Genomic DNA, 24,145 nt, shown 5'->3' on the forward strand with positions numbered 1-24,145 from the left:
CCTGTAAGCTAACCACCCTCCCCTCCTCCCTTTAATCATTGCTTGCAGAGGCAATAAAGTCATTGCTGCTTCACAGTCATGCATTCGTTATTCATTCATCACACAAACAGGGAGATGACGACCAAGGTATCCCAGGAGGGGTGGTGGAGGAGGGAAGGAAAATGCCACACAGCACTTTAAGCACAGCACTTTAAAAGTTTACAACTTTAAAATTTATTGAATGACAGCCTTCTTTTTTTTGGGCAATCCTCTGTGGTGGAGTGGCTGGTTGGCCGGAGGCCCCCCCACCGCGTTCTTGGGAGTCTGGGTGTGGAGACTATGGAACTTGGGGAGGAGGGCGGTTGGTTACAGAGGGGCAGCAGTGGCAGTCTGTGCTCCAGCTGCCTTTGCTGCAGCTCAACCATACACTGGAGCATACTGGTTTGGTCCTGCAGCAGCCTCAGCATTGAATCCTGCCTCCTCTCATCACGCTGCCGCCACATTTGAGCTTCAGCCCTGTCTTCAGCCCGCCACTTACTCTCTTCAGCCCGCCACTTACTCTCTTCAGCCCTCCACCTCTTCTCCCGGTCATTTTGTGCTTTCCTGCACTCTGACATTATTTGCCTCCACGCATTCGTCTGTGCTCTGTCAGTGTGGGAGGACAGCATGAGCTCGGAGAACATTTCATCGCGAGTGCGTTTTTTTTTCTTTCTAAGCTTCACTAGCCTCTGGGAAGGAGAAGATCCTGTGATCATTGAAACACATGCAGCTGGTGGAGAAAAAAAAAGGGACAGCGGTATTTAAAAAGACACATTTTATAAAACAGTCGCTACACTCTTTCAGGGTAAACCTTGCTGTTAACATTACATACATAGCACATGTGCTTTCGTTACAAGGTCGCATTTTGCCTCCTCCCACGGCGTGAACTCTATTTCAACCAGGTGACCATGAATTATATCTCACTCTCCTGAGGATAACACAGAGAGATAAAGAACGGATTTGGTTGAATGCCAGCAAACATACACTGCAATGCTTTGTTCTACAGTGATTCCCGAGTACGTGTTACTGGCCTGGAGTGGTAAAGTGTCCTACCATGAAGGACGAAATAAGGCTGCCCTCCCCAGAAACCTTTTGCAAAGGCTTTAGGACTACATCTAGGAGAACCGCAAATGCCAGGGCAAAGTAATCCTTTCACATGCTTGCTTTTAAACCATGTATAGCATTTTAAAAGGTACACTCACCAGAGGTCCCTTCTCCGCCTGCTGAGTCCAGGAGGCAGCCTTGGGTGGGTTCGGGGGGTACTGGCTCCAGGTCCAGGGTGAGAAACAGTTCCTGGCTGTCGGGAAAACCGGTTTCTCCGCTTGCTTGCTGTGAGCTATCTACAACCTCCTCCTCATCATCATCTTCTTCGTCCCCAAAACCTACTTCCGTATTGCCTCCATCTCCATTGAAGGAGTCAAACAACACGGCTGGGGTAGTGGTGGCTGAACCCCCTAAAATGGCATGCAGCTCATCATAGAAGCGGCATGTTTGGGGCTCTGACCCAGAGCGGCTGTTCGCCACTCTGGTTTTCTGGTAGGCTTGCCTCAGCTCTTTCAGTTTCACGCGGCACTGCTTCAGGTCCCTGTTATGGCCTCTGTCCTTCATGCCCTGGGAGATTTTCAGAAAGGCTTTGGCATTTCGAAAACTGGAACGGAGTTCTGATAGCACGGATTCCTCTCCCCAAACAGCGATCAGATCCCGTACCTCCCGTTCGGTCCATGCTGGAGCTCTTTTGCGATTCTGGGACTCCATCATGGTCACCTGTGCTGATGAGCTCTGCATGGTCACCTGCAGCTTGCCACGCTGGCCAAACAGGAAATGAGATTCAAAAGTTCGCGGTTCTTTTCCTGTCTACCTGGCCAGTGCATCTGAGTTGAGAGTGCTGTCCAGAGCGGTCAGAATGGAGCACTCTGGGATAGCTCCCGGAGGCCAATACCATCGAATTGTGTCCACAGTACCCCAAATTCGAGCCGGCAACGTCGATTTAAGCGCTAATCCACTTGTCAGGGGTGGAGTAAGGAAATCGATTTTAAGAGCCCTTTAAGTCGAAATAAAGGGCTTCATTGTGTGGACGGGTGCAGGTTTAAATCGATTTAACGCTGCTAAATTCGACCTAAAGTCCTAGTGTAGACCAGGGCTTTGAGTGGAGCATGTTGTTCAGACACTTCAGGAGCCTAAATAAATTCTCTAAGAAACAGCAGCCACGGGGCGGATTCCTACCTGATCCCATCCCGTGAACAGAACAGGTAAGGAAGCAAATGATAAACCCAGGGAGAAGGGAGCTGGCTTGGGAGCTGTGGCAGGATGAGAGAACCTTCATCTGCACTGTAACTTGATTTAGACAACGGGAAGAAGGAGGAAAGAAAACTCATCTTAGTGAACATAACACTGAGACTAACAGGAAATCATTAAAGTCAAACATTAAAGAGGACACATGAAATAAGAAAGGAATAAATGCATTATTAAGTGAACTTTTTCATATTATGTAGTTAGAACAGCCATTTAAATAAATTGAATATGCGTTTCCTTTATGAGTCTGAATTTGTCCCATCCCTACAAAATCCACATTAAAAATTCAGATCGGTGTAGAAGTTGGTAGTAATTCCGTCAATGGAGAAAAAAGTTTTAAGGAATGAGAAACTGTGTGTTTGTCAGGTTTCAGAGAAGCAGCCGTGTTAATCTGTATTCGCAAAAAGAAAAGGAGGACTTGTGGCACCTTAGAGACTAACAAATTTATTTGAGCATACGCTTTCATGGGCTACAGCTCACTTCATCGGATGCATGTGTGTTTGTGTGTGAGACAGAAAGATTCTTTGTTTTTGTTTGTTTTTTACCCATTTCTTTTCTTTCAACATATCAGAGGCAAAATGATTCAGTCCCATAAACAGAATTATCAGGTATCAGAGGTAACAGAGAAAGAGGCTGCCCATAAAGTTGGATTTGCAAGCGTTTGTAACTTACTTTTCAAAACAGAAATCTACAATAAGTTAATTCATAGCCAGACTCCCTTTGAATGCATTGAGAGCAGGATCAGGTCCAGTTTTCCTGAATAAAATATAAAGAGGAAAGACAAAAAATTCTTACATCGAATAACCACAATAGTCTGGTGTTAAATTCCAATGAAAGGGGAGGAAACAAAATAGCTCAGATAAAATTTGGAATATATAGTTCAAAAGCAAAGTTTATATTCAGAGTCAGATACATTTATCTGGGATTACTGGATCATTTTGCAGCTATGTATTCACTCAAAGACTAAATGTCTCGTAGGAGATATCTAAGAGCAGTGGAGAGAGTACTCAAGTGACAGAAGCTCACCTACCTGATGACTCCTGGAAATCAGCTTTGGGACAGTTTTGAGCTCTCCCTGGCATCTCCGGGTTTTCTACAATCCTCATCCATTCTCCTCTGGGTGGTTTACATTTTCAGTGATGATTTCAGGTTTCAGAGTAACAGCCCTGTTAGTCTGTATTCGCAAAAAGAAAAGGAGGACTTGTGGCACCTTAGAGACTAACCAATTTATTTGAGCATGAGCTTTCGTGAGCTACAGCTCACTTCATCGGATGCATACTGTGGAAACTGCAGAAGACATTATATACACAGAGACCATGAAACAATACCTCCTCCCACCCCACTCTCCTGCTGGTAATAGCTTATCTAAAGTGATCACTCTCCTTACAATGTGTATGAGAAAACCTGGATTTGTGCTGGAAATGGCCCAACTTGATTATCATACACATTGTAAATGAGTTCTAATAGTTGATGGATTAGGGACCCCATCTTATGGGGTTCCACAGGCTTCTGTATAGATTATTTAGGTTAATCTTTCTATCTACCCAATGGGACTCAGTGCTCAGTCTAGAAGACACCATCAGAGATGCTTAATTTTTCAGTTCTCAAACTGTGGATTTGGGTCTCCAGAGGTAACATGCTTGTTAACAGCAAAAATGTTTTAAAATAAATAAATAATATGTAAAGGTGAGAAATAACTGACCTCACCTCTATTGTCCCTTTGCAATTTTGTGTACATGGAGTCAATCCCTTTGTACCTCTCTCTAAAAGTGCAAAGTTTCAAAAAGTTCAATGACTAGAAGACTGTTGGGGGCAGAATAGATCTGGACAAGGAGAAGAAGTCTGGAGATAAATGTGAGAAGTGAGGGACATATGCTTTTTTGTTAAAATATTATATGTTTGCTGTTGAAGAAAAAAATCCAGAATACTTAACGTTGTTTTCGTTAAATAAAACAATTGAAATGTCTGTCTGGTGATGTTCTCCTCCTAATACAGCCTGGCAAGAAAATCCTCCAATTATTAATGATTAACCTGTTGAATTGGAGATCGTTCACCTCCCAATGACAATAAATATGTGCTTCAATTACCTTTGGTAAATGAAATAACCAATCATTCATTTTCTAATATAGCTGTAAAACTAATCCGAAAAGTTTTCAAAATAAATCACTGTTTAAAAATGTATAGTGTGTACCTTCTAAAAATGAAGCCTACATCTATCTCTGAGTTGTGAAGAATATGTATTAAGGTTGTAACAACAAACAAGAATGCACATTTATATAGAAAACCATGATTAAATCGAGACTTCCTGACTAGTGATTTAAATCATGATTTAAATCAAATGCACCCTGCCCGCTGTGCTCTTGCCCCTGGCCCCTTCATTCCCCAGGGGGCCCCACAAATATGTTTGGCGCCGGGCCCACAAAAAGCTAATCCGGCCCTGTTTAATACAATCATAATAACCATTATATTTTTCATCTGCTGTGCCAAATGAAAACTCCCCTTTTAATTACTTCTGTAATAAACAGCCCTTGTACGCTACACTGGAGTTTATGGTGAAGGGAGTGTCTTTATTGCTGTAAGGTCGAAGGTTAAAGCCAAACCTCTCTCTGTTCTCAGGTACAAATCAAACAGGGACCAAACTGCGTAAGTTGTTAGTTCTAAGTTCTGACTGGTCAGCTGACATAGTGCTCCCCTTGTGACAGGATCCCCCGCGTGCAAACTGGATCCGGGGTACCACTGTGGCCCCTTACGTCTCCAGCCTGGGCTGTCTCTCACAATGCTTTGAAGCAGTAAACCCCATTGGGAGCTGTCATCACTCAGCACAAAAATAGGTGGAACCCCACACCCAGCTGGATTGCCTGAATGCTCCCAGAGCCACTCACACATCACACAGAGAAAGACACCAGCCAATATCCCCCAGCTCCCCAGCCTTGCACCCCAGTGTGAGTTTATTGCCCAGTGTGGAGAGGACATGCACCAGCCAGAAATGGAAATCCAGCTGAGGTGAGAAAGGAGAGCTTGCCAGAGATGTGGCTTGTTACCGGGGCTGCTGTAAAGTTGGATACAATGTTGCACTATTTAATGCACTACACTGTGGAATTTGTATGTTCTTGCAGCTGGATGGTGTGAGCTGAAATTATTTTCCTTAAGGGGAAGGCTGTCATTGCTCCTTGTTTTGCTGGGGAATGCATGGCTGGAGATCTGTAGCCATCAGTCACTCGCCTTCATACTGCTGCTGTTTCATGTGGCTGGGCCCTGCAGCCAGAACTCTTTTATAGCAGAGTGGATCTGAGATCAGGATCAAGAGGGAATCTGGGGAGTGGCCTTCTGGAGCCAGAACAGGAGCTGCAGCTGCGATGGGAAAGGCGTGCTGGGCAGAGGCATCCTGGGGAAGCAGCTGGTTACTTCCTGAGCAACCAGATACAATGTTGTTACAGATCCTGACTCACATTGTGATGAGATACATTGTTACCCCTGTGTAAGGCAAACTGGTTACATGGTTGTAAACTTGCTTCTAACCAGCCTTGCTGCTTCATGGCATCCAGATGCTGTCAGCTCTGGTGCATGGGCTCAGGGGGAGGATCCCACTGCTGCTGGGTTTTTGTTGCTGGTGAACGTATTGCCTGAGAATTGCAGTCTTCAATCAGATACATGTGACATGCAGTTATTTTTGGCCAACAGAAGTGGCCTCCAGGGGCTGAGGTGGAAGTTGGAGAGATGAATCCCTCATCCCATGTCACTTGCAGCTGACTGTGCCAATGAGACAGTTCCCAGACTGTTTAGTGTAACAGCGGGATGGGAGAGTGGGAATACTCTCCAACAAGGACACACACACACAAAACAAGGGTTGGGGGAAAGTGAAACAAGCTAGAGGCCATGAGTACAAATCATCCCACTTCTACTGAGTGTGGTTTCAGAGTAACAGCCGTGTTAGTCTGTATTCGCAGAAAGAAAAGGAGTATTTGCGGCACCTTAGAGACTATTGGTTAAATAAATTGGTTAGTCTCTAAGGTGCCACAAGTCCTCCTTTTCTTTGAGTGTTGTTTGTGTTTGCAGGCACCTCCCAGCCCTTATACTGACCATGACCTCCTATTCACAGACCTAGAAGGCAACCTAGGATTGGACACCTTTGCAGCCCATTTTGCTAATAAGTGAACAGAGGTTGCACAAGGTCACTGAAGTCAAAGCGGGGAACAGAATCGGGGTCTCCAAATGGAATCCCAGGTCTTAGCTCCTCAGCCCCACGGCCTTGGCTGAAAGTGTCAAGTATCTGTTCATTGGTTCACCTGTTGCTAACGGTTACACCACACCAGAGCCAGCAACAGGAGACCAGAGCCCTGATCGCAAATGTTCTGCTGATGACTGGCAAACACTGGTGTAAGCCATTAGCACAGCCTGTGTCATGTTCCCTCCAGCAGCTGGCCCACACACAGCCCAACAATTATTCCCAGAGCTGAAGTGGTGTGGTGGGGATCTGAAGAGACATGATTTAAATCAGCGGTTTTCAAAGTCTAGGTCACAGCTCTGCAGGGTTCACCCCTGGCAGGGAAGGTGGCCGCTTCTTTATTTGTATCCCACAAGGTTTCATCTACATTTAATGGGTTATTTAGTTGCAAAGAAATATACAATGGAAATGTAATTACAGGGGTATATGCAATCTACATGTAAGATAACAACAAACAGCCTTTATTAGTTTTCATGAAGTTTCCACATCAGACATCTTCTCATCTTAACACAACCCTAAACTGAAGTGTGTGTTAATCTAATTACCAAGGCCTACAGAATGGAAAGGTAATGTAATAATAAACAACAAGATTTAGACAAGTAAAAACAATACACTTAACATCTCTGGTTTGATCTCTGTCTGCACCAGTGAATTGGCCTGAATACACATTGATACACTTAACCCTTCTTTGATATTCGGACACAAGTGAACTAGTGCTCTGCTCTGAGCTGGTCTGTCAGAGTCACATAGGCAATGTATTTTGCACACTGTAATTGCCTTTGAATTACAAGTTCCCAACTGGCAAGAAGGAAGATCAGCATCATGTGGCCAGCAGAGCTCCCAAATTACTGGATTAGTGGAAAATTCACTATTTTCCCTGATTTCCATTGCTTTTGCTGTCGTGCTTCAAAAGGAGACAGCTATTCACAGACACACGTGTGACTCTTCTGCCAGCAAACATGCAGCAAAGTCAGCATTAGAAGCCTTGACTTCAAATGTCACCTCTCTTTTTTGTTCTTTATATTTCCATGCACATCACAACTCGTGTCACAAATACAACACGAGATCCCCTGCCCGAGATAGCAGAGAAGTATCAGACACTTTCTCCCCCTGATTACAAAGTATTTGAGAGGCTGCACAAGGTCACTTCAGGTGGAACTGGGAAAAGAACCCAGCTCTCCAATATGGAAAACCCAGGTGCTAGCCACTCATTCCTACTGCCTTTGGGTTGAATGCATAAAATAGATATGATCTGGTTAGCACCACTGCACAACAGAGCCAGGCACAGAACCTTGGAGCTCTGACCTCTAATCTGGCTCGTAAGCATTTGTGTACCTGATGGAACAGTGTGTCAAGTCCCCCAACAGGGATTGGCCTCAGAAATAATGGTGGGGGACCGGGGAGGTCATGTTACAAATCCTGCTGCTGTGGGAGTGGGGACTGAGGGGTTCCATGGGGTATTAAAAAAAGAAAACTAAAATATATAATTTAATTCACCCGCTCGTTGAAAATGTTATAAGCAATTGATTGAGGGGCAATGTGCCCTGAAATCCTGGTATTCCAGATTGAAAACATCAGTCTCAAAATATGGGCTGGGATTTTCTCAGGAGCCAAGTCCCCATTGAATTCCTGCCCTGAAGCCCTGGGGATTGCACTGGTTGGACAGACGTGGTCTAAGAAGCATTAGGGCCAAGCCCCATTAGACAGGCTGATTTGTTGTTAGAATGGTTGGGCTTTGCCCTAGTGCTGTCCTGAACACTCTCAGCAGCAATGCCTTCCGGGTAGGTATCTACAGTCCCAGTCCCTAGAAAGATCACCGAAGCAGTGGATCCTGAGAGATTTGAAGATGCTGCACTGTGGGACTCATGGAACCGCTGTGGTTGGTCCTTGCCCATGTACACCGCAGAACAGGTCAGACTGACCCAGGTCAGCACAGCCCAGGAGTTAGTTTTGCTGCAATCCAGTGTAATCCCAGTGGTAAATGACATGGACCCCTGAGCTGTCTGGAGCCCTTTTGTGTGTGGATTCAAGGTGCTGGGGGAGGGGGGACGGAGGAGGTTTGTGCATTATTTAGCACAGTCACCTCCTGTGCCGGCATCTGAGTTTAACCCCTTCATCCCAATGAGAAACCTCATCTCCCTGCTGGGCCTGGGATGTTTGTCAAAGAGTCTAAGGTGCCACAAGTACTCCTTTTCTTTTTCCTTCCTAATGGCCGCACTTCATCACTGCTCAGTGCTGTTGTGGGGTGGCAGGCTGGTCTAGCAGTTTGGGCACTGGAGTGGACCTTCGGATATCTTGGTTGTATTCCCAATTCTGCCACTGACCTACTGCATGACCTTGGACAAGTCACTGCCCTCTCTGTGCCTCAGTTTCCCTTCCCCACCTCTTGTCTACTTCGTCTGCAAACTGTTCAAGGTGGGCATTGTCCCTCATTGTGTTTTATGCAGGGCCCAGATCTCATTTGGGGGCTGTGGGGACTGCTGTGATCCAAATAAAACTAATAATAAGTTCTATGATACAAATCAGTAAGATCAACAGCTTGTAACTTCCCCATCTCCAGCCTGAAGGCAGCATTCTCACATAGACCGGCCTGCAGCTCTTGTGATTCAAGCCTCACTGATCATTTAACCGCTTCTGTTCTGTAAAAAGCAATTTTCCAATGTGCTGGGGGGAGGGGACTTGACACCTGGCTCTGCCCAGGCCCCACCCCGACTCCACCCCTTTTCCCAAGGCCCCACCCCAAGTCTACTCACCCCATTCTGCCCCATCTCCGTAGGGTGCCAATGCTTACTCCTCCTCCTCTCCCCTCAATAGCCCCCACAGCTGAGCTTGACAGGAGGGAGGCATGGAGAGGCACTGATCAGCAGGGCCTGACAGCAGTACCCACGCGGTTGGCACCTATGATAAAAAAGTTCCCTTATTTCACCAGGGGAAGCTGGTTTTAATAAGGATTCCACTTCTTAGATAAAAGTCTCCCATGTCAGGTATCTTGAAAGACTATTTTTTGCCCTTCTTGCCACTCTCCCAGATCATCTATTTTTCAGTAGTATCTCCCATTCAATGAAGGCTTTGGAGAGCTGAATGATGCAGATACACTTGCAACAGGCAACTTCCGGTGAAATGAACCTTGTAACCAAAGTTATTACCATTACATTTGACAGCAACTCCCTACCTTGTACTCCTGCGCAGCTTCCTCTGTAGGAACCACCATGTGAGCTCTGTGCACTTGGGATCTGTCGCACACCACACAGATGGGGGTTTGATCCTCTTCACAGAACAGTTTCAGAGCCTCCTGGTGTTCCCCACACACCCTGCCCCCTTCTGCTCCTTTCGCTGCCTGAAAAGTCAGCCCCTTTGGCTATTTCTACATTTGCCAGCTGCCTGTTGGGCCTGAGGTTTCTCTGTTGCACAGTTTCTCTGCACTGAGGGCAGGAGGCGGCTGTGTCAGGTCCCTCCCAGCACTGGGCGATGCAGGCGCGGCAGAAATTGTGCCCACACTCCAGAGTGACAGGGTCTGTGAAATACTCCAGACAGACGGGACATGTCGCTTCCTCCTGGAGACTTTCCACGGGGCTCTCTGCAGCCATGGCTCCCTCTGGGCAGTGGGACAAGGTTACTTTCACTTTCCTGAGGTCAGGAAGGTAGGGGCAGGCTGGGGGTGGGGGTGCTGTACCAGCACTGATGGTGAAAAAAATCCAAATAAAAACAAAAAACAAAAGCCTGGCCCCCCAACTGCCCCAGCCAGGGCCCCCACAATGGCAGAGCCAGACCCCCACGCCTCCACCCCACTCTGGGCCCCATGCGACACCCCCCCCACACACACACACACACACTGTCCATGCTAAGGCCTCCACCATACACCCCCACACACTGTATATACCAGCACCCCCTACTCATTCTGCATTCAAATCCCTCCCCCCATACACTCTGGGGACCCCCTGAAGCAACACCTCTCTGTGCCCCGCCAGAAACCCACACAGCCAGTGTCCCCTTTGCCCCTCTTACCCCCTCCCCCCCACACGATACCACCAGTCCAGTGTGCCCACCAGGACCCACCAACCAACACTAAGAGAAAGACAGGCCAACACACCGAGCAGAACTTTTAATATTTTTTTAAAAAAAGAAACAGAAAAAAAAAGCAGGGGAGCCGACCTGAGGTGCAGCCAGTACACACCCAGAGAAGATCCCCAGTAGACACCCCCTCCCAGGCTGGTGCACCCCAGATAACCAAAGACTGACCAATAATTAGCACAGGGCAGTGGGTGCCACTCCCCTCCCCCCACCAGCCCAGTCGAGCCACCCCCAGCCCAGCTGTGCCAACCCCCCAACTCGCGCAAACCCTGCTGCAGCCTCCGCCTGCCCCTCCCCCACACAGCCTGTGTGTCCCCCCGACCCCAGCTGCCCCACAACAGCCCCCCCGCCCCGGTGCACTGCAACTGCCAGGCCAGCAGGGCAAGGGCAGGTTAAATCAATGCTGCTCTGCTGCAGGTACTGCTATCCCCCCCTCAAACCACAACGCCCGCCCCCCCCCAACCAACAACCTCCCTGCCATGAACCAGGCGCAGCAAAGCAAGCTGGTGCCTGGGGTGGCCCTGCTGAAGGGCGGCACTCCGGCAGCAGCCCCGGCGGCAATTCGGCGGCAGCCCCTCTCCGTTGTTTCCCAAGGCTGCAATTCACTTCACCTCTGGGTGTCCTCGATCCCACCTGCCACATGGGGCTAATGCTGACCCTGCCTCCTAGGCTGAATCCATTCATGGCTGTGTGGTGATGGGGGAAATGGCGATACCAAGGTGAGTAGATTTGGGCTGAATTACTCCACAGTCTGAGAGTGAGAGCCAGCTCCCTGCAGGGGGCACGGGAGAGTGAGGGACTCAGGCCAGCTCCGCATAGAGGGGGGTCAGGGCTTTAGCCCTGCAGCTTCTGCCGCTAGGGCATCTGGGGGTCCTGAACTGGGGGCTTCAGCCCCACGTCTTCTCCCAGGGTCCAGGGCTTCTCCCACCCACCCTGCGCGGCTTCTGCCGGGGTCCGTGGCAGTGTTCCCTGTAATTTTTTATGTCCATGTGCGGAATGACTTTTGTTATGTGCACCAATATGGAGGTGTGTGGTAGGGCTGGGGCCAAGCGGTCTCAGGGGGGCTCAGGGCTGGGGCATAGGGTTCGAGTGTGGGGCAGGTGAGGGCTCTGGCTGTGCATGTGGGGTTAGGGGGTCAGGCTGGTGATGAAGGGTTTGGGGTGCTGGCTGCCCCGGGTACTACCCCCAGCCCTCTCTCACCGAAGCAGCTTGGGGCCACTTGAGAGGTGCCTCTCCATGGTCACAGCATCTCCAGTGGCTCAGCCGGGGGCATCTGTCCCCCAGCCAGAGCAGGTCTGGGCTAGGCTTGGTGGGGGTCAGGGAAGGGGCGTAGCTGAGAGAGAATTTAGGTCCGGGGTTTCTCCTTTATCCCCACCCTGCCCAGTGCATCTCCTGCTGGGGTCTGGAGCTTCTCCTCCCCCTAATCTGCCACTGCACCCATCCAGCCTGTGCGCATAGGAGCCCTGCAGCATGCCTGGGTGATTTCAAACGGCCTGGGGCTCCCGGCCACCGCTACCAGGACCACCGCAGTGGTGGCAGCCAGGGTCCCCAGGCCGTTTGAAATCTCCTGGGCCCCTAGGCAATTGCCCACTTGCCCCCCCGCCCCCAGTGGCCCCTGGTGGGTGAAAGGTGTAACTGCAGCACGTCTCTGGCGGAATGTATTTTCTGCAGAGAAAAAGAAAATTCTGGATGGCACATGAATTCTGTGCCTACGCAGGGGCACAGAATCCCCTGAGCAGTGTTTGATGGCTTGTGTTGCTCTCCCTTTTATCTAATCCCCGGTAAATGCAGTTTCACCCCTTTTAATTATTTATTTTATTACTCTCATTGTTCTTAGTTCACCATCACTTTGGGTAAGACTGTGTAGAGGTATGTCATTGTGCTACCTGGTTCACGATTGACTTACTTCGCCCATGTTCACTAAGGGCACTGGCCTATTGTTGGTTTAAAGCCCCTTAAACGGATGAATGTAGCAGCTTCCCTTTGTCCAGGTTAACGGTTACACATGAGAGCAAGACACAATAGCAAAGAGAAGACCCGAGGCCACTCTGGAATTTTTGTGTTGTGTGTGTGTGTGTGTGTGTGTGCGTCCACACGCGCACCCAGTCACAAGTTGACTGAGAGAGTTTGGAGCAGTGAGCAAAGGAAGATTTCTGAGGTTTTTTTGGATGGGTGGGATGGTTTGGTGCCTCCTTAGATAATGGAAACAGAACTTCCTACATACTTTGTAAATACACTAGATTGTATGAAAGATACCAGACTCATCATCAAATTCTGCTCTCAACTAGAACAGTGCGCAGGGCCTTCAACATCAGCCATCCACTCGGGTCAACCTAATAACACACTCTTGTATGAAATCTCTCTCAGAGGCAAATTTCTACTGTAATTTTAACTAAACATAGATATACAGTAGTGATAACCCCAAGAAATCATATGGTACATCATGCCTCAAAGAATTATGATTTAAAACCAAATATGTTTGGGGTTCTTTTCGTGTTTTGTTTCTGAGCCTTTAGGGGTGCATTAGATTCATATTTTCACTTTTTTTCCAAAACCACAAGTTAAATTTTTTTTATTGGTATACTTAGTGAAAACTGTGATTCTCAAGCAACCATTTGATTCCAGAAGCTTGTGCTTTCAGAATAAAAACACCAAATACTGCCACCCTCATGGTAAAATGGCAAGAGTCGGTAACACTGGTGATATGTATTTGGCTATCTAGACACACATGACACTGGTATCAATGACAATTGCACTGAATACAGCTAAGGACATGGTTACATTCTGTTTCTGGATACCAGGCCGTAGCTTGCAAGCTGAAATTGCAACCATTGATTGACTGTTACTGCTCCAAAAGGTTCCATATATCTGAAATGGCTTTATGTTCCTATGACAATTAATACCATTTTGGACTTCCAATATTATGAACTTTTTATACCTTTTAATTAAAAATAATAAACCTAATGTCTGTAACTAATCCTCCCATTCTGTGAACACTGAAGCATATGCTTTTTGGAGGTAGCTGCCCTGGGACATGTGTAAGGTGATCAGTAGATACTGCCAGGCTTATGGCCTGAGGACATCCTCATTTTTTGTACCTCAGTGGTGGCCACCCTATTTCAAAGCCTTCGCTGTCCTTCATTCTCACAAGTTTACTTTTTTTCCCCTTCCAAACAGGGGTATCGTTTGCTGGTGCCCCTCCAACCTTGGTTCCCCCGCCCGCAAAATTTTCATAGCTCTTTGCCAGGGGTTGTGTGAAAAACAGCCCCATCAAATTTAGCCATCGGGTTTAGCTACTAGTGGTGGTTTCTGATACTATCCATATCACGTCTTGCTTTCCTATCTGAATTAACTACCCCCAACTTTCCACATGGGTGTCTCATTCAGAGGGCCCTGCCTGCCACATCCCTCCTCACCCCCGCGAGACGCCCCCCCCGCCTGCCACTCACCACATACTTCCTCACCCCCCCCGTGAAACGCCTGCCCGCTGCTCACTGTGTGCCTCCTCACCTCCACCCTATCCCCTGTGAGATCCTTCCCCCACTGCTCTCCATGACCCTCCTTTCCTTCACCCCCCCAACAAAATCCCCCCCCAACTGCCACTTGCCCCATCCCTCCTCATCCCCCAGCCCCTGCAAGATCTCCCAGCCCACGGGTCACTGTGTCCCTCCTCTCCTCAACCCTCCCCGCAAGACTGCCCAGCGCACCCTGTCCCTCCTCTCATCCACCCCCCAACCCACAAGATGCCTCTACCCATCACTCACTGTGTCCCTCCTCTCCTCCATCTCCTTGCCCGTGAGACTCCCCATACCTCACTCATGTCCCTCCTCTACTCCATCGCCCCGTGAGATCCCCACGTTGCCATGTCCCTCCTCTCACCCATCCTCTGCCCGCAAGACCCCCAACCTGCTCCGCATCCTTCCTCACCCCTCCTCCCCGTCAAGAGCCCTCCCCCCTTGCCGCATCCCTTATCAACGCTGCCCTCACATGGGCAGGAGAGTGATGCAGTGAATGGTGGTGGCTGGGCAGGGCCTGCGGTGAAGTGGGGACAGGGCCTGGGGGGGGGCACCGGGGTGGAATGGGGTTGCAAGAGGTGGGACAGGGAACTAGCCTCCCCCAGGGGAAGCTTCACCCGCCACCCGTGTTAAGGCTGTTTTAGTGCTTGAGGGGTTCACGGTTGATACCTGGTGAGTGAAATCTAAATACAGAACAGACAACCAGTGGGGGGTTTGTGCCCTGCTTTGTAACTGCCCTGAGGTTGGACCTCATGTTCTTGAGCTGCCCACAACAATTACGGCTGGGACATGAAGATGAAGGAAACAAGAATGGTTTGTAGTGTTTTTATTTTACAATAAGTAGGTGGAAAGCAGGAAAGTAAAAGGAGCTAAGACAGAGTTTAATGACCACAGCATATTGTAAGAAGATCCACAGCTACTCAGAGCAGTTTGCTTAATGGCACTAAAATAGCACCAATGCCCAGGAATTAATATAGGAAATTAATGAGTTACAGTCTCACTTTCAGTAACACATCATAAATCCCTCTGTCCCTCTGATGTTCCCTTTCCTTCTCCCTTTTCTTTCATACTCTCCTTTTCTACTCAGCATTTTTCTAGCCCTCACTTGTGATCCCTGTTTATTTTCCTGTGTCTTTCCCACTCTCCTCCCCTCCCTCCCACAGATCATCCTCCTTGGCTGCTCCCTTCTTTCCCCTGATTTTCTGCCTTCCCCTCTTGCTGCCCCACCGAGATCTAATCCCACAGATCTGCACAAAATGCGCCCAGCTGCTGCAGAGCTTCCAGCTTCTCCCAAAACCCTGATTGATTCATGCTGGGTCCCTGCCCCCCCCCCGCACCTCTGCCTGTCCCCAGCCCGGCTGTTAGTTCTGCCCCCTGCCCAGCCCCCGCCTCTGCCCCTCAGGGCCCCTCTGCCCCTCCTGCAGCCCCAGGGGTTCCTCCCCCTCCCCCTCTGCCTCCTGGGGCTGCAGGGAGGGAGAGGGAGGAGCTTCCAGGGGCTGGGTAGATGGGAGTCCTCCAAGGTCATAGAGACTGGGGTCCGTGAGGCTAGAGAGGCTGATTTCCGGTTCCCCCCTCTGCTGTGGGGCTCAGGGACGCAGGCGGAGCCGGGATCCCCACCCCACCCCGAGCCAGGGGCGGATTCTCTCCCCAGGGACGGAGCCCGGCGGGAAAGTGAAGATCGGGGCCTCGGCACCAGTATCGATAAATGTCACCTGCTCCCGGCCACAGTCCAGACAAACCCGGATCCTGCTGGGGGCCCGGCTCAGGGGCAGGGGGGTCTCAGGGGAGGTGAGAGCCCAGAACTGATCCCCCCACCACTCCACTGCCCAGATCCCCCCCTCAGGGCTGAGGCTGATCCCTCCCTTCCTCCCCACAGACTCTCTGGCCACCCCCACAGCCCAGTATTGCCCATCCCCCACCTCCACCTCCCAGCAATGTCTCCCCGCGGTGAATCCCTCACAGCCCAGCACACAGGGCTCAGTGTCAAATCTCTCAGGGTTGTCGGGCAGATCCTGCCACCTGTCTCCCCAGCTCACACTTTTCCCACCCTCAGACAGGACGAGGTCGGGATAAGCCGTGTCTGGATCCAGAGTCACATTCGCTGGGGAGAGAGAATCAGAGCGTGAGGGGCAGAGCTCGGCCCTGGGGGAGGGTTTGATGGCGTCAGTGACAGAATCTGCCCTAGCTGGGGAGTGACTCAGGGAATCTCCTTCCTCCAGGATTTACCCGGCTCTGAATGGGGAGCAGCTCTGAGAGGTCAGCACAGTGCAGAGGAGAGTCACTCTTGAGGGAGGTGACAGAGCAAGAAGTTTTGCTGAGCTGAGACTGAGACTCTGAATGTTTCTCATCCTGCTCTTCCCCTGATGGGGACTAGAGACTCTGGAATCATAGGGAAGCCCCAGTAGATTTCCACTCATATCATTCACATGGTCACAATTAACTACTCCCTGATGAGCCCTCCCTCACTTCATTTTAAAACCTTGGCTCTCTCTTGTTGATGCCAGCATGATGCCTGCTCCATCCTGCCACATAGCCAGAGCTCTGTAGATAATGACAAGATTCAATAGATCCCTAACTAAAATTCTGTAGCTAGTCATCAGGGCCAGCCAAAGAGAATTATCAGTCCAGATTTCAGTTTTTAAAATTGGGATTTTGATTTAGAAGCAAGGAGCTTCTACAAGAGAAGGAAGTTAGGGGTGGGGAGAGGAGAAAGAGGGTTTGGACATTAATTTCATGAAGGAGAAGGTGGAAAGGATGGTTAAAAACAGCAGAAAGTTGGGATTTGGTGGAGAGAGGAAAGAGGCGAGAAGAGAAAAGATGCAGAATTTGAAGTCTGAGTAGAGTGACTCCTTGGTTTGAACTCTTGGAGCTGGTCACTCTTGTTCCTCTACCTGACACCAGGGCTGGGATCCTAATGGACAATAACTGCTCAGTCACTCGGAGCAGGGATCATTTCCAGAATCATGGGAGCAATGTGTAAGGAGGGCGGATTGTGGTAGTCCTTTCCTCTCCCTCCTTTGAGCCTCAGGACTCTGTCTTCTCTGAACAGGGACAATATTATATTACATTTTCCTTCTTGTTTTTTGTGCAGTGAAAGGGAGCAGGATCTGCCATTGATGAAATATGAGTTGTAATTACCTACATCGCTTAGGGATCTCCTCCACTCTGAAAGCAAACACATAGATGGGGATGAGAATTAAGCCAGACAAATTCAGCATCAATAGGATTCATCAACACAAGAAAAGGCTGCACCAGAGAGAGAGAGAGAAAAATGCCCTTACCTAGGTCTACTTGAAGTTTACCTAAACAATAAACAGAAATAAAAGGACATCCTGTAAAAGCTTCTCCTGGGTGAAATTAACCCCTGCCTGCCCCCCAATCATTGATCAATTGGCCTCTCTACTGTGCATTGTTTTACATCAGTACAATCCTAGGGATTGGACACAGGATAAGCCACACCAGTGCAAGTCACTTTTCACACTTGTGTAGTTGCACTAGGGGTCTGATCAGGTGCAGCTCTATAAGGAAAGGCAGAAGGCAGCCCAAAATTCTCTCAGTGGCCTTTATGCTAGCCTTGAGCTGGGTGAAAGGTCACACTTATAACTCACATGCGTCACCTACATGCCAGGGCTGTCGGCACTCAGTGCACAGAATCCTGATCTGGGTGACCACATCCTCACTTCAATCCTGGGCTGCCACCAGCCCCTCTCAGAAGTTGTTTTATGGAGCTGGCATGGAGCCATTTCTGCCATGGGCATCAAGTGCCCAGTCCCCCCAGTCACCCACTCCATGGTGCCTCCTGAAGACACATGTCCAATACTGGCTTCCTACCCATTACCGATACAATAAGTTATGCAATTAGTATTACTTATGATTTTCAAGTTGATATTGTCACATTTATTCAAAAATCTTTCTGAGCATAACATTGGTTCTACCAGGAGAAAACGGAACTTACTGATAGTGTTGAGATGTTTCCCTAAAAAAGAAAATATAAATAAAATTATGTAGGGACTTTTTCAGTGACTCTAGATTTAAAAGGATCTTTTCATTATGAGTCCTTGTGTAATAATAATGATGCTGCTCTACCAAGCCATTGCAGCTCCCCACGGACTTGCAGGTTGGGTGCCCAGTGCAGGAGAAATCAGCGACACAGAGTGTAATTTGATTTATTTACACATAGACCTGGCCTAGAACAGAGATGGTCACAAACAGCACACAGGCAATTGTTTCTTCTAAGAACTTCACCTAGCACCAGGGCTTGGTTCCCAGGGAACGCCAAGAATTGATGCCAGTTGACTAATAAATCCTACTCTGTTTTGAGAAGGCTGTTTCACGTCACTGCAAAAACTTGCTGTGGCACATAAGTCCCTGAAGAGCATACCAGCCTCTGTTCAGGAGTCTGTCTAAGTGTAAATTAGCTGGGGAAAGCTCTTGGTGTGAAAACCCGAGTGCAGGAGCCCAGAGGCTCAGTTAAGCAGGTGATGATGTACGGGGAGACTTTGGCAAACCAGTAAAGTGCCTAAAACCACTATGGCTTATTGCTAAAAGCAGCCAAGTCAGCAGGCTGTAAATTGGCCATTCAGCAGTCTCAGTTTAACCAGGCGGGGGGGGGGGGGGGGGGGTTTGGGTGCCACAGAGGGCAGCTTGACCCCGCGTCCTTCCTGATAAGAATTGTGTTGAAGTTGCTGATACATGCATCTTAGAAGATCAGGATGTGCCCCAGGAATGTCTATTGGGGCCTCAAGACTGCAAACTCTGGAAAAACCCACACCTGGTTAATTGATAATCAGAAGGAACCTCTCGCTTGACCATTGAAACTGCTTACTTAACAAGTTTGCTTTAAGGGACATGTCATTCTATTACTAATGTATAAATAAGGGGAAAAAGTTTGAGGTAGGGGGACTCTTCAGGACTGGACTCTCTCTCTGGATGCATCTTGTGTTTCCCACTGGTAGACGGGCTGTCGCTGTGCCACTCGAGAGCCACACTCAGCGTTGGTAATTATCAAGGGTTGGGGGTGTTTTACTAACCTGTTGCAGACGTGTATATAAGTGCTTGAGACTAAGTAAAGTTTAGCTTTAAATGAAAGCACTCTTGTGTTGTCCTGTTTGTGCCAGCCATCTATCGGTCAGACGGCCGTGTCTCCCCGATTTATTTCCTGACACCACCTCACACAGAGTAAAAGTTACCAAGAGCTTTGGGTTGAAAGAACCCCGGGTAACAATGAGGCTGTGAGGCCTACTCTGAAGGAAGAGTGAGATCCTTTGGATGCGAGGCAAACTGAAGGGATTCCTCCAATTGACTCTTTAAGAGCTGGAGTGTGGATCCATGACATTTGGTTCCTAGAGAATCTCAAGATTTGATACCTCAAGAATTGACTCTAACCTGAGATCAAGACAATGAGCAAACTCTCCTTGTTCCTTTCTTGTTCAATTCCCTCTTCCTGAAACTTTGCAGAACCCCAAACTAACAACAACACAGCCTGTCTTCCCCAAGACTGAACATTTGCTCACACACTAAAACAAAGTAAAAAAAAGAAAAATTTGGAAGACTCTGTGTACTGGCATTCCTGGATGGAGCCTTCCATAACAACAAAACAACAAGCCATTCCTTAATACTGTAATAATCTTTGGAACACACTAGAATTAAACAGCAGAAACTTCATAAGACAAGGATTTTCGTTCGAGCCAAGGGTACTTAAAACCCCCCAACTACATTGAATTACAGTGCGAGTTGGGAACCTAACTCCCTCAGACTCCATTGACAATCTAATTAAACTGGTGCAAACCAAGTGTAGGCTTATTTTAAGATGAATAGGAACAGGTTTAAGGTAACCTGAAATAAACTCCACTTAAATTGATGTGTCCACACAGAGGTTTGCATTGGTTTAACAAAATCCATTTAATTTCACACCTTAAGATGATGTAACTTTCTCATGTAGAAAAGTCTAAACTGTCTTTTCTATGGAGAAAATCTCATTCTGATTACACGGTATTTTCCCCATTCCAGCTTTACCTCTTAATTTGAGCAGAAAAAGAGTAAGGCCGACGAACACTAACGAAATCACCAGAGTCACACTCCACACCACCAGCCAAGGAGACATTCTTGGGAAAAAGAAATCTGAAACACAAAGCCCACATCAGTTTGGAAATAACAAACTATACTATAGTTTGGAATGACAAACAGTGTACACTTTTACTCTAGAAAAATGTATTACATCAGGGTTTGCTTGAAAAAAATGTGGGAAAAATTGCTCCCTGCAAGATAAAAATGGGCAGAAACCAATTTTAAGAGAGGTTCTGCTCACACACTTTTGATAGTATTTAACACACCATTCAATACTATGTGAAGTGCTACCAGCCTCTCCCTGTCTCCGTCTTCCCCTCTCCGGCATACAGAGGCACCAGTAGAAAAAGGGCCTGGGGGGCACCGCCAGAAAAGTGGGGGGGCCCGTATGGACCACGTTGCGCCGACGTGAGGCCTTCACGTGACCCATGTCGCCCCCTGCCTCTGCCAGCATAAATAAGTGGGCCTGGTCAAATCACCTGTTATCAAGGTGGCTCCACCCTTCTCATTATAGGGCCTTCTTTTTAGTTGCTCACTAACTTTGCCAAACTTTAGTCATCTGGGCAGAAAAGTTCCAGGCTGGGTTTCAGCCAAAATGGTTCCAATGTTTCTGGGAATGAGGTTAGAGAATTGTTTTGACATTTAAAAAAAAAAAATCTGATGACTTTTTCTAGGAGAAGCTTTAGTGCCCTGGGCTTTTGAGCAGAAACTTGATATTCAGCAGGGTGTGACCTTTGTGCCCTTTCCCTGTGAAAATCCATGCAATAATTGGCCAAGTGATAAGCCTCTGAAAAATTTTAGTTTTGTGCACACTCGGTAGAGTTCTTAGAGTTTAACAGTAAAATTCTCCGAAGGTTTTGTCCTCACAGAGCATGTTCCATCCCCTCACATCCCCTACTGCTGACCAGACTTCACATGTGACATCCCCACGCTCCAGGTCAAGGATAAAAGGGCAAAGCTGAGCTTTCCCAGCTCCAAGCTGGTGTGGGGTTGGGCACTAGAATGGACAGCAGGGGGCCTGTCTCCGCTGTGCTCTCAGTGCCCACTCTGCTGGTGTCTAGGCAGGGCGGAGGTAGAAGGGGACTGATTAGGATTTAAGAGGGGGAGGGAAGCTCAACCCGGAAGGAGGTAAAGGACTAGACTGGAACAAAGTGCTTGTTGAGACTGGTTCTGGAGTGAGAGAGAAACTGTGACTGGGAATGAGGTGGAGATGGAGACTGGGAACCAGTGAGGGAAATGGGAGTGGCAGGACTAAAAGTGAGAACTGAGACCAGATGAGGAAGAGGGAGCAGAGGGACAGACTAGAACAAGGCCTGTCAAGGAGACTGGGAACCAGTAGGGAGACAGGGAACAGGAAGGGGAGTCTCATCTGACAAGGAGCTGGAGTGTGGGGTTACAGCTGAGCTTGGCTGGGCAAAGAGACAGTGCAACCAGTTTTCGGAATGGAGAGAGGTAAATCGTGGTTTCCCCCAGGGGTCTGTTCTGGGACCATCCTATTCAACATATTCATAAATGATCTGGAAAAAGGGATAAAGAGTGAGGTGGCAAAATTTGCAGATGATACAAAATTACTAAAGATAGTTAAGACCCAGGCAGACTGCAAAGAGCTACAAAAGGATCTCTCAAAACTGGGTGACCGGGCAACAAAATGGCAGATGATATTTAATGTTGATAAATGCAAAGTAACGCACATTGGAAAGCGTAATCCTAACTATACATATGCAATGATGGTGTCTAAATTAACTGTTACCACTCAAGAAAGATCTCAGAGTCACTGTGGATAGTTCTCTGAAAACAGCCACTCAATAAGCTGCGGAAGTCAAAAAAGCGAACAGAATATTGGGAATAATTAAGAAAGGGATAGATAATAGGACAGAAAATATCATATTGCCTCTATATAAATCCATGGTACGCCCACATCTTGAACACAGTCTGCAGATGTGGTCGCCCCACCTCAAAAAATATATATTGGAATTGGAAAAGGTTCAGAAAAGGGCAACAAAGATGATTAGGGATATGGAACAGTTTCCACATGAGGAGAGATTAATAAGACTGGGACTTTTCAGCTTGGAAAAGAGAAGGCTAAGGTGAGATACGATTGAGGTCTATAAAATTATGACTGGTGTAGAGAAAGTAGATAAGGAAGTGTTGTTTACTATTTCTCATAACACAAGAACTAGGGGTCAACCAAATGAAATTAATAGGCAGCAGGTTTAAAACAAATAAAAGGGAGTATTTCTTCACACAACGCACAGTCAACCTGTGGAACTCCTTGCCAGAGGATGTTGTGAAGACCAAGACCATAAGAGGGTTCAAAAAAACTAGATAAATTCATGGAGGATAGGTCCATCAATGGCTATTAGCCAGGATAGGCAGGGATGCTGTCCTTAGCCTCTGTTTGCCAGAAGCTGAGAATGAGCAACAAGGGATCACTTGATGATTCCCTGTTCTGTTCATTCCCTCTGGGGCACCTGACATTGGCCACTGTCAGAAGCCAGGATACTGAGCTAGATGGACCTTTGGTCTGACCCCGTATGACTGCTCCTATGTTAATCTAAATTTGGTCCCTTTGTGTATATGCCTTATGACACAATCTTTAATTAAATGATCACATACTATTCCTCCCTCCCCCACAGAACTCTTGCCTCATTCAGTGCACTGGAGGCACCTGCTCTGGGGATGAATCTGGGCTGTGCAGTGAAGGAGGGTGTTGCCTGTAGGACCCTGGCCTCATTTCTTTCACAAGCTGGAAAGTGTGGAAAGAAAAAGGCAGGGAATTCCAGGAAGAGAAAGGATGGTCTCATGGGTACGGCAGTTCAGTGGCCCTTTTGGAGGAAAGGGGAAATAGTACGTAATCATGGTATTAGAAACTGTATCATAGTGCATAGAGACAAAGGGGCCAAATTTAGAAGGCACAGGGAACCTGAATTCTGGTATTTCCTAACTTTTGAATCCAATTTTCATTTAAGGTATTTTGTGTGTGTGCTATAAAATATATATATATATATATAAAATTAGTGGGTTTGTTTGATTATATTTTAATTCTGGTTGTCCTTATGCACAGTCTTCATGCTATTAAATAACCGGTGCTTCTGAACCCATCATCCAACCCAGGAGCCAACTCAGGGGAAAGTGCCTCCTCCTTTTCATGAAATTAATGCTACAGTTAAAACATGTAGGAAGAGAAATTATATGTAATCATTACGTTTCCCAACAGAAAACTTACATTTAAGTAAAATTAAAACTTTCATAACAGCAGGAAACTTCCATAGTAAAAGAAAATCTGACGATTTAAGAGTGGAAATAAATAATTATTGGGGGGGGGGGGGGAGATAAATATTAAAATACTCTTCACTTCAGCTGGCAAAAGAGCTGATCTGTTAAATGGGTACGAAGGAACTGATCCAAATCCTATTAACATCTTTAACGGGCTTTGGATCAGGCCCACAGCATTTTGTTATGGCAACCCCCTTCCCTGCGTGAAGTTTGCTAGAGGATGAGAAATCAAATTTCAAATTAAAACATGGACCTTTTGGTGAGTGACACACTCAAATGACTGTTCCCAGGGCTCCAGACTTTCTTGGACCTGCCTTGCTTCTGACCCTTCATGAGCCAGAGACTCAGTCACAAATTTCCTCTATGTTGAGGAGATCACAGCATATCACTTCTCCCACTCTATAGTCCCTGGGGCAAGAAGCCCAGTCCTTGATCCACCAGACCACCAGGAGGTGGAAAGTCCAACCAATCAGTAAGGGCCCCAATATACCTTAACACTGCCCTGTGGTGGCTGTATGAGAAAAAAAAATCAAATTTCAGCTTAAACATACATTAATAAAAAAAAGATATAAATAAAATACCAGTTTATTCTTATATGGGACCTCAAACACCAACCATCATGGTTTTATTATAATCGTATCTATAGGGCATTTCTCTGCAGAAATGCATTTGGATTTCTTTT

General features: G+C 47.6%; 2 protein-coding genes across 2 annotated transcripts in view; both read right to left on the reverse strand.

Annotated features, from left to right (window-relative positions):
- Positions 1 to 24,145, reverse strand: part of LOC142069119 (butyrophilin subfamily 2 member A1-like) — a 206,338-nt gene that overhangs the window by 167,402 nt on the left and 14,791 nt on the right. The window contains exons 5-8 of the mRNA XM_075119498.1: positions 20,137 to 20,241; positions 18,077 to 18,097; positions 17,403 to 17,423; positions 17,260 to 17,286 (exon numbers count right to left, since the gene is read on the reverse strand). Of these exons, the coding sequence (XP_074975599.1) occupies positions 17,260 to 17,286; positions 17,403 to 17,423; positions 18,077 to 18,097; positions 20,137 to 20,241 (174 nt within the window). The remainder of the gene's footprint in view (positions 1 to 17,259; positions 17,287 to 17,402; positions 17,424 to 18,076; positions 18,098 to 20,136; positions 20,242 to 24,145) is intronic.
- Positions 15,501 to 16,642, reverse strand: LOC142069194 (zinc finger protein RFP-like). Its single transcript, XM_075119704.1, has 2 exons — positions 16,601 to 16,642; positions 15,501 to 16,334 (listed from the first exon to the last, which is right to left on the reverse strand). Exons 1-2 carry the CDS (start codon positions 16,640 to 16,642, stop codon positions 15,708 to 15,710), a joined length of 669 nt encoding a protein of 222 aa, XP_074975805.1. The 3' UTR covers positions 15,501 to 15,707.

The sequence above is a fragment of the Caretta caretta genome, chromosome 14, assembly GCF_965140235.1.
Source record: "Caretta caretta isolate rCarCar2 chromosome 14, rCarCar1.hap1, whole genome shotgun sequence".
Classification (NCBI taxonomy): Eukaryota; Metazoa; Chordata; order Testudines; family Cheloniidae; genus Caretta; species Caretta caretta.